Source organism: Trachemys scripta, chromosome 5, assembly GCF_013100865.1.
Source record: "Trachemys scripta elegans isolate TJP31775 chromosome 5, CAS_Tse_1.0, whole genome shotgun sequence".
Taxonomy (NCBI): domain Eukaryota; kingdom Metazoa; phylum Chordata; order Testudines; family Emydidae; genus Trachemys; species Trachemys scripta.
This window is the reverse complement of record NC_048302.1, coordinates 136,887,938-136,898,834: the sequence shown is the minus strand read 5'-3', so window position 1 is coordinate 136,898,834 and position 10,897 is coordinate 136,887,938. Positions and strand designations below refer to the sequence as shown.

Sequence of the window (10,897 nt, the reverse complement as noted above, 5' to 3'; positions counted from 1 at the left end):
TGGCTCTACTGTGACCTCTGCTGTTTTCCACAATTCGAGAAGGATGTTGATAAATTGGAGAGGGTTCAGAGAAGAGCCACGAAAATGATTAAAGGAGTAGAAAACCTGCCTTATAGCGACAGACGCAAGGAGTTATAGAGAAGTTTAAGGGGGGTGACTTGATCACAGCCTATAAGTATTTACATAGAGACCAGAAATTTGATAATAGGCTGTTCAGTTGGCAGAGAAAGGTGTAACATGATCCAATGGCTGGAAGTTGAAGGTAGACAAATTGAGATGGGAAAGAACATGTACATGTTTAACAGTGAGGGAAATTAGCCATTGGAACAATTTCTCAAGGGCAATTCATACAACGATCACTCAGGACTAGATAGAGGGTGAAGGCTCTTAACAAAATATATGGCAGACTTCAACTGCTCACTCTCAAGTGGTTACTCCTGCCCCACATGTTTATCTTGGGCAGATGATTGAATTCTATGCAGTTTGCGGTGCTGGAGTCTTTCAGATGAGACCTTAAACACCATGGCTGCAGAATCATGGAGTCCACACGGCCCCGGCTGAGATGACTGGGGCAGTTCACACCTCTTAGAGATTTTGTTTCAGACAGTGTGGACTCAGGCAGGAAGCCCTGCAGTGGCTGACTCTTGGCTTACCTCTGTGAGGTTATCTCTGCAACCATCTGGGCAAGAACTGGAATTATATTTTTACAATGAAAGCGGAAATTCCGGACCAAGGGATGAATTCATTGGGGCCCAGACTTTAGATAGGGTTACAGTTCTGATGACCCTATTGTCACGGTTCCAGGCTTAACTATCCCTCTGCCATTTTATGGCCTCTTCCACAGCACACACTTAGATCTCAAGCCTCGAGCTGTCATCTTTTTCAGGGTGGGAACTCGTTCCTTTCCCTCCAGACCAGGGATTTAGGCTTCAATGTTTCCTTCCATTTGCTGTGATCACCTTAGTAAGTCTGAGCTCAGCTCAGCGATTGCCATCCTGTGGTCTTCTAGCAGCGATGGCAGGATTGACCAGTGACCAGCCAGCCTTCATAAAGCAGAGTATTTATTCAGAACCAAAAGCATTACGGAGAAAGCAGATCTTGAAAACAGCAAACCGCTTATATGTATGCCTACCTCACCAGATGTCACCCATGGTGCACAAGGTGACCTGGTAGGTCTCAAAGCCCTTCAGACCCTTCTAGCAACTTTGTTACTGTTGGTTACCGTCTCGTGTAAATTCTTAGACCCAGTGTGAGTGATACGTCCCCTATAGCTGTCTGCCCACTTTATGTATTTCTCTGTTCCTTGTCTGCTGGGCCTCTTGAATGTTGTCAAAACCAGTCTATGCCTTTCCGCCTCAGGGGGTGGTACTTCCACAAACCTGCTTATCTGTCTAGGGGGCAGTGATTTTCAATCTGTGGTCCGTGGACCCCTGAGTGTCTGCAGACTATGTCTAAAATTTCCAAAGAGGTCCACATCTCCATTCAAATTTTCTGGAAATGAAAAAATGTTGAAAACCACTGGACTAGGGATTTGCAGAAATTACCTTAGTGACAGTTAGTTTCTGATGGTTCATTCATGTTTAGTGACTTCCCCGCAGTCATACAATCATAGAATATCAGGGTTGGAAGGGACCTCAGGAGGTCATCTAGTCCAACCCCCTGCTCAAAGCAGGACCAATCCCCAACTAAATCATCCCAGCCAGGGCTTTGCCAAGCCTGTCCTTAAAAACCTCTAAGGAAGGAGATTCCACCACCTCCCTAGATAACTCATTCCAGTGCTTCACCACCCTCCTAGTGGAAAAGCTTTTCCTAATATCCAACCTAAACCTCCCCCACTGCAACTTGAGACCATTACTCCTTGTTCTGCCATCTGGTACCACTGAGAACAGTCTAGATCCATCCTCTTTGGAACCCCCTTTCAGGTAGTTGAAAGCAGCTATCAAATCCCCCCTCATTCTTCTCTTCTGCAGACTAAACAATCCCAGTTCCCTCAGCCTCTCCTCAGAAGTCATGTGCTCCAGCCCCCTAATCATTTTTGTTGCCCTCCACTGGACTCTTTCCAATTTTTCCACATCCTTCTTGTAGCGTGGGGCCCAAAACTGGACACAGTACTCCAGATGAAGCCTCACCAATGTCGAATAGAGGGGAATGATCACGTCCCTCGATCTGCTGGCAATGCCCCTACTTATACAGCCCAAAATGCCGTTAGCCTTCTTGGCAACAAGGGCACACTGTCAACTCATATCCAGCTTGTTGTCCACTGTAACTCCTAGGTCCTTTTCTGCATAACTGCTTCCTAGCCATTCAGTCCCTAGTCTGTAGCAGTGCATGGGATTCTTCCGTCCTAAGTGCAGGACTCTGCACTTGTCCTTGTTGAACCTCATCAGATTTCTTTTGGCCCAATCCTCTAATTTGTCTAGGTCCCTCTGTATCCTATCCCTACCCTCCAGCGTATCTACCACTCCTCCCAGTTTACTGTCATCTGCAAACTTGCTGAGAGTGCAGTCCACACCATCCTCCGGATCATTAATGAAGATATTGAACAAAACCGGCCCCAGAACCGACCCTTGGGGCACTCTGCTTGATACCGGCTGCCAACTAGACATGGAGCCATTGATCACTACCCGTTGAGCACGACGATCTAGGCAGCTTTCTATCCACCGTACAGTCCATTCATCCAGCCCATACTTCTTTAACTTGCTGGCAAGAATACTATGGGAGACCGTATCAAAAGCTTTGCTAAAGTCAAGGAATAACACATCCACTGCTTTCCCCTCATCCACAGAGCCAGTTATCTCATCATAGAAGGCAATTAGGTTAGTCAGGTTAAGGGACTTGCTCAGCGTCACTCTGGAAGGACTGGGAATTGAACCTGGATCTCATTCTGTTTCAGTTGGACTTTTGTTTTTTATGTCTATAAGGGCAGTTCATAAATCATTGAATTTTAACATGAAAACTCTTAAACAACTCAGCACGATGAAGATGCTTTTGAGCTTCTGTAATATTTATCTTGCAGCTTGTGTGTGTGTTTGTGTGTAGTGATGCACAAAGCTCAGTTACAACACCTTTTTGGAACTCATTGCAATAGTGCCTCAGGGCTGTAAGTGTGGTTTGAACCTTCCTTGCTCCTGGTGCTTGTTCACTCACCAAATATCTCTTTGGTGGCTTGTTATTTTTGCATAAACTTGCTCGTAAAAAGAAAGTCCCCAGCAAAGCCATTGCTTCGCAATGCACAGCTAACGTTGGCCTGTTTCTCTGTGCTCCTTTCTCCCACACCCCCATCTGCAGCCAGCCGCTAGTCGATGTCAGCGACAAGACAGCCAGCACCCATCTGGATCAGAACATGTACAAATTCCGCAGCACCAACCTGCACCAGATTGTCCAGGCAGCTCTGAACCTGAAGCACGAGGATTCTGACCTCCAGACAGTGCTGGACCAGGCTGAGGACTGGCTCTTGAGGCTAAAAGCCATGGCAGAGGAGGTAAAAGGGGGGGGTGAATTGCTTTTGCCCTGATGGAGCTTTATCTTTCCCACCCAGCCCATCTTGGTGCTATTCCAGGCTCGTTTGAGGTAAGCCATCCTAGCTGGGAGCAACTCCTTAGGATTTGTCTACTTGGGAATGTTAGGGGGTGTCGACACTTAAAACACTCCAGCCTTGCTGCTACACCAGGGCAGCGTTTCAGAATAGACACTGCCCACCTCCCCGAGAGACGGTAGCTAGGTTGATGGAAGAATTCTTCCATCCGCCTAGTGCCTACAAAGGGATTTAGGCAGCGATGAGCTGCCAAAATCTTAACAACCGGTTCCCTACCGGGTCTTTGGCGGCACTTTGGTGGCGGGTCCTTCAGTGCCGCCGAAGACCCGGAGCGAGTGAAGGACCCGCCGCCGAAGACTCGGAGCGCCGCCTGGTGAGTACAAGCCCCACGTGGTTTTTTACATGTTTTTTTTACAGTCATCCCTGCCGGGACCCTGTCGAAACTGTTCGAATCAGGCCCTGCACTTCCTAAAGCTGGCACCGCACATCGGGGTTGCAAAATTGTATCGGGGGCCGGGTAGGGAAGGCTGTGCCTCCCAAAACAGCCTGTCCCTCCCCCCATCCGACCCCCAGCCATGTCCTGCCCCTGACTGCCCCCCTCAGAATCCACAAGCAACCCATCAACCCCCCTCGCTCCTTGTCCCCTGACCACCCCCTCCTGAGACCCCCCACCCTAACTGCCCCCAGGACCCCTCCCACCCCCTACCCAACTCACCCCGCTCCCTGTCCCTTGACTCCCCTGACCCCATCCACCACCACCCCAACAGACCCCTGGAACTCATGCCTACCCGAACCCCCCCATTCCCCATCCCCTGACCACCCCCCCAGAACCTCCGCCCCCTCCAACCACTCCCTGCCCAGCCCCTGCCTTATCCAACCCCTCCTCCCAGCCCCGGTCCAGCCCCCTTACCATGCTGCTCAGGGCAGCGTGTAAGGATGCCGCACGGCCCGCTGGAGCTCGCAGCCCCCCCCCCTTACCTTGCCACTCAAAGCGGCAGGAGCTGCAGAGCTGGCCAGAGTGCTGGCCCTAGTGGCTCGAGCACGCTGCGGCTCTGCAAGGAGGGGGGGAAATGGGGGAGGGGCCGGGAGAGCCTCCCCAGCTGGGAGCTCAGGCGGGCCGGAGACAGGACAGTCCCACGGGCCGGATGTGGCCCGCGGACCGGAGTTGTATGCCCACCCACCCGCCTAGGGTGACCAGACAGCAAGGGTGAAAAATCGGGACAGGGGTTGGGGGGTAATAGGTACCTATATAAGACAAAACACCAAATATCAGGACTGTCCCTATAAAATCGGGACATCTGGTCACCCTACACCCGCCCCTTTAACAGCCGGTTCTACACCGGCTTCTAAATTTAACAATCGGTTCTTGCGAACTGGTGGGAAATGGCTCCAGCTCACCACTGGACTTAGGTTTTTTTAACACCCCCGAGCAACTGTAGTTATGCCGACCTAATTTTCTAGCGTAGCTCAGGCCTTGATCTAAATGACCGGTTGAAGTGGATTAGTTAAAACCTTGTGTGGATGCTCTTGTTGAGAATTAACATGGCCTTAACTCGGTTTAGTTATATTCACTTTGGAAGCAAATTAAATTAAATCGAATTAAGGCGAACAACCGCATAGGAGTTTAATGTGATTTAAGTAATCCACTTTACATTGACATCTTTAGTTAATTCGGATTAATTTTCCAGAGTGTCCCCATAGCAAATTTACCAGTAGAACATTCCAAAACTGATGCATGCTAGGAATTGTGCTCTTTGAGATGCAGCCGATTACTGACCCACCAGGGGAACAGACGATGGTCTGGAAATTAATAATCCCCACCAAGCCTTCAGCACTAGCCCGCCTGCTTCATTAGGAATGAGAAGGTTTAGGACTTCCTTGGGATCTGTGGCTGCTCAACTCTTGCCAGGAGCTTCCAGGTACATTAAACTCTCCTCTAGTTGAAGCAAATGGTGATATTGGCACAGATTATCAAAGCCCGTTAGGTGCCTAGGGGAGTTAGGCACTTAAATTCCTTTGAGGATCTGGGCCATTATTCTGTGCAGCAAAACCTGCCTAAGCACTCATTCCGGACCAGTGAAAAGCAGTCACCTGTTAGCAGCTGGTCCTTAACTAAAAGCAGATCAAAACTGCATTGGGCACCTGTGCCCGTTCACGTGGTTGCTCCAGGACAGGGGTAACACTTCACCCATCCATACAGACTCCCACTGGGATCTGAGGACCAAACCGGGTCCTTTCCATTCCACACCCCATCATCTCGAGTAGCAAGGGCGCTCCAGGTAACCCCTGTGCACTCCCACTTCCTTCAGAGGGTTTGCAGAGCTGTCACTACACTGTTTACCGGTATAACTGTGACAGTGAGGGGGGTGATTTTCACCTTGGTGGTTATGCCAGAAAAGCCTGCCTGGTGAGTAGATACAGTTATGCCAGTATGAGGTGCTTTAGGCCTGTATAACTTATTTCACTTCACTGAATTGGAATACGCTATACTGATGTAACGGCACGTCATGCTGGTATAACTGCATCCATGCTAGCCTTGCAGTTCTGCTTTAATCATGCCATTAAATAATTAAAGGGACAAACCTTTAAGTGCAGAGAAGGCCTGGGGGGAACCTAGTAAGCAATACTGTTGCTGATGCACAAGCCAGAGGAGATGTTTAGCACACCCTCCCACAGCTGGGCTAGCTCTGGAGGGCTAAGGCCGTGTCTATACACGGAAGGTGTTCTGGAATAAGGTAGGGAGTGAATTTAAAGTGCTATAGCTATTCCAGAGTAAGGGCTGGTGTACACTGAAAACATACATCGGGAGAGCTATGCCGACCTCGCCCCTGACGTCAACAGCACTAGGTTGATGGAAGAATTCCGCCTCTCGGGAATATAGTGCCCGGAGAACGCTGTAGTGCGCATCTACAGTGCAGCGCTACAGCAGCGCCGCTTAGCCTTCGAGTGTCCGCGTGGGGAGCTGTTCTGGTCGATTTCGCCATATGGCTAAGCCCGAACACGAGTCAGAAGTGGTAAGAACTTGTCTGAGCCAGTCAAGTCAGCAGATCTGAGTCTGAGGCTCATGGCGGGGCAGGTCTGGTGAATGAGAAGATGCTAGTTGTACATGGGGCCTACACTTTACGCCACCACTCTCTGATCTCCAGAACAGTTTTGTTGGGAGTTTCATTAAAGGCAGTGGCTGGCTGGGCTTCTAACCTCAGAAGAAATACACAATACAGACAATGTTGCCCCGGTCAGGTTTGCTTTTAAGCCAGCTGGCTTTCCAGAGGGTGACAGTCCCCACTGTGCAGAACGCCAGTGCAAAGGCCTGTGCATCCCACCTAAGCTCTTGATATACAGACGGACCCTCTACACAGGGGTGAATTTTATCCATTAGCTTCGGTAGCAATCGGTTTGCCCCTCTTTGCCACACTCTGTTCTAGAGGGGGGTGCGGGTGAGTGAGGGGCATCCAGATCTTTATCCAAATGTCCCTAAAATTCAGGGGTGCTGGGGAATCTGGAGGTTCAGCCCATTATCCAAGGTAGGGCCCAGCCCCCTGTTTGAATCCCGACTCCCTGAAATCTGGGCGGTGTTTGGATCTAGGCTGGTGATCGGTCTTAGCTTTATACCTTAAATGGCAGGATTGAGAACATCCAGGGTCTAGCCTGTTAATTTGGGGTGCAGCCTCTGGTTTCCAAGCCATCAAAGCTTTCTAAGGCCTGATTTTCAAACCCAGGGGAATTTGCCAGCCCAACTGCCAACTCCGACATCAAAGGCAGGAGTTTGGAAGCCTCCTTAAAACGCCCGTGTTTGAAAACTGGGCCTGGTGGTTCCGGGTTATGGGACGCCCCTTAAAACGAAGCCATGACATTTGGTAGCAAGGTGCCAGAGTTGGAGTTTTATTAATTCCCTCTACATTCAACCTATGCCGCACTTATCCCTATAGGGCGTGAGACCCCCCCACAGCCGTGGCCAACCAATTTACCATTGATTTCAGTGGGAGAGTGATTTGGGTTTAAATGCCCAGGGCCAGAACCTCAGCTGCTGGAAATCGCCACTGACTTCAGCGGAGCTATGTTGATTTGTACCAGATGGGGTGCTGCTGGTCCCCAGAGTCCACACCCAGCCAGCAGCACGGTGTAAAACCTGGGCTGGATTCTCCGGAGGGGTGGGATCCATCTCTTCTTTGGTTGTTCCAAGATCCTGGTCAGGCAGTTGTGGGGGGGTGTGATGTTGCAGCCCGGTGACTGTTTCTGTGATCCTTAAAGCCACCCGCAGCGAAAGCACAGCAGAGAAGGAGCTGGCCTCCCTGTCTGGGGATTGGAGCCACAGGAAGGGTTTTGTGGTGTTCCTCCTTTAATGGGGTCTAAAGTCCCTCGCTCCCCTTTGGGGACAGGCTATTTTCACCCCCCACCAGACCTTTAGCACTGGGGTCAGCACAGGAGGTCCCGGGTGCCCTTGCCAGCCGCTGTGGTTGTGGAGAGAGAGACTCTCTCTCAGGGGAGAGGGAGGCACATTTCAGAGCGTGGGCCAGAGCCGCAGTGGTTTCTGGTTTGTGACTCTGCCAGCCCCAGCTTTGAAACAGAACATTTGGTCCTGAAGTCATAGGGCTGGCAGGGCAGGCCCAGTCTGCGTCCAGACTAGCGAAGGGAGTCGGCTGCCCTTGCTTGCCCGCCTCCGGCTGGGATGGGAGGGGGAAACAAGTCCTCACAGGTTTCCTTAGACATCAGTGGCCCGATCCTGTGCCCTGACACTAGGGGAGCGTTTGCTGAAGCAAATAGGACCCTCGGTGCTGAGGATAATAATCTAGGCTGTTCTGCTGCTGTTTTCTTCACTGGATTTCTCTTTGCTTCCTTGGTCACAGTCTCTGTCTCTCTGCATTCATCCTTCATCTCCACTCCATCCCCCCTCACGTCTCCTAAGGCGGAACCCGATAACTTCAGCGTCTGAGCTACAATTTCAAATGCACGGTGTTTGGGTGGGCTTGAAATTTCCCCCCCGAGCCTTGAGCTTTACCCTCTCTAGCATCGTCCTGCGGGCTGGGGCTCGCCGGGGAATGGGCAGGCGGCAGAAGGGGAATAGCGGGGTAAGATGATTTCTGCGCTCCTGAGTTAGGACTGGCACGGGACAGGCGCTCTTTCTGTCTTGATTTGAATTGTCGAGCTGACGAAAGGTGCCAAAACGACAGCCCCGCGGCACGACCTCTAGTGATGCATAGAAACTACCCGGCTCTGACACCATCGGTGCCAGTATAACTCCTCCCCCATGGCATCAGCGGGTTTGGGCCGGCAGCACCAAAGCACAGAGCGCTACCACCTGAGCTAAAGGAGTCAGTCCATTAGCGGGCGGCAGCAGTAGGCTCTTATCCTCTTTCTGGAGCAGCCACTAGAGAAGGATGTGACACACATCGCGCAGGCTTGCTACGCAAACCCAGTTAGTGGGGGCGTTCAGTGATCATGTCCCAGTCAGTCCTTTCCTTCTCTGCTGTGTCTGACAGGAAGGGGGCCGGGCACAGTGGCGGTTCTTGGGAGAAGGCCACCAAATAATCACGAGAAACGAACAGCTTGTGATCAATTCTGATCTTGTGCGGGGCCCGCACCTTTGACTGACAGGCAGAAGGCTCCATAACTGAGATACCCAGTCCCTGCTTGGGAGCTACACTTAGCGCACGTGCTGAATGTTTGCTGAGGCGCTGAATCCTAGTGTGATGACCCTTCCCACCATGTGTCTTCATCAGCGTGTGAATCCAGGACCTTCGCACTGAAAGCCCACAGCTCTCCTGCTTGAGCTGAAGGAGTGACACCCATAGATGCTGGGTTTTCATTTCCCCCAGGAGTGCTCCACCCCTGCTGTGCCCCCAGGCCCTTCCACTCCACCCCCCAAGGCCCCGCCCACCTGCCACTCCCTGCTCTCTGCCCTCCCCCAAGTGCCTCCCCCAGATGCCAAACAGCTGGTCGGTGGCAGCTACCCAAACAGCGGTGGGTATTTTTTTTTGTGGGTAGTGCGCAGGTGCCCACATCACTTGGCAGCAGACAGTGTCCTTGTTGGCACCACCAGCAGAGACCAACTAAACCATAGAGACTAAACTGCTGAGATAAAGCCCACCACAGCATCCCCTTGCCTTGCCAGGCTGTCTTTGCTCTGTGCGCAGCCAGCGGCCTTCAGCCTCCAGGGATGTCCTCCTCGGCACTGGCCCCCAGGCCAGGAGGGGGAAGCTGCAAGGGGTATGGGTGGTGTCTCTGGGACTCTGGGGCAGAGTTTCTCTGGGCGGCATCCACTGGCTCCTTGGACTCCTCCTCGGGGCAGTGGGCACTATCTGGGGTCCTCTGCTCCGTGTCCCCTTCTGGATCCCTTGTTTGGATCCTGGGACCTGCACCCCCATCCCTGTGTTCAATTCTGGGGTCTGTGTCCTCCTCCTTTTGTTGGTATTGTGAGCTCCACCTACTACCCCCACATTTAAACAGGCTGACACCACACCTGATGCTTTTGTGGGTGAGGGCTTTTGGAGACTAGGGGGCATCCTCCCTCCTTCCTGCTGAGGTCAAATAGCCTGACCCCTTTCATGGGCAGTGAAATTCACACACAGGAAAACACCCCCAAAAAACCAGCAGGTGACTCTGAGGATCTGCAACTACTAAAGGCAGGAGTGGGTCTAGCCGCCTAACAGTGGGGCAGGGTGGTCGAGTGGGTAGGGCCCTGGGTTCAGACTTGGGTTCGGTTCCTGACTCTGACCTGCTGTGTGATCTAGGACAAGTCCAATCCCTGTTTGGTGCCTCAGTTTCCCCTCCCACCCTTTTTCCATATGGTCTATTTTGACGGTAAGCTCTTTGGGGCAAGGATTGTCTTACTCTGTGTTTACATAATGCCTAGCATAATGGGGCCCTGTTCTCCACTGGGGCACGTAAGCGTTACTGTAATCCATTAATAATGATGGGTCTTTCCCGTCTCTGCTTTCTGCGACCCTGCCAGCTGCCTGCTCTGTGGTGAGGCCTGCTGAGATTCCACCGCTCCCTCTCCGCGTCTCACTTTTCAGCCTGGATTTTTGTTGACTCATGGTATTGATTTGGGGAGGCTGGATAGATGCGATTTGTCTGCCACCATGTTTTCCAGCCCCAGAACAGCCTGCCAGACATAGTGATCTGGATGCTTCGAGGAGACAAGCGTGTGGCTTACGCCCGGGTGCCAGCCCATGAAGTGCTTTTCTCCAGGACCGGCGCCAACTGCTGTGGCAAGAACTGTGGGAAACTTCAGACGATATTTTTGAAAGTAGGTTGGGTTCTTCTTTTTGAATGTCTATTTGTTTTTCATAACATTTTTTCTCCTCTTAAAAAATAACCAACAAAACCCAGCAGGGAAATCTGTAAACAGGGAAAAAATAA

General features: G+C 51.6%; 1 protein-coding gene across 1 annotated transcript in view; it reads left to right on the top strand.

Annotated features, from left to right (window-relative positions):
* Nucleotides 1-10,897, top strand: part of DYSF (dysferlin) — a 275,139-nt gene that overhangs the window by 106,708 nt on the left and 157,534 nt on the right. Inside the window, exons 23-24 of the mRNA XM_034772554.1 lie at nucleotides 3,216-3,481; nucleotides 10,629-10,784. Coding sequence (XP_034628445.1) covers nucleotides 3,216-3,481; nucleotides 10,629-10,784 — 422 coding nt within the window. The remainder of the gene's footprint in view (nucleotides 1-3,215; nucleotides 3,482-10,628; nucleotides 10,785-10,897) is intronic.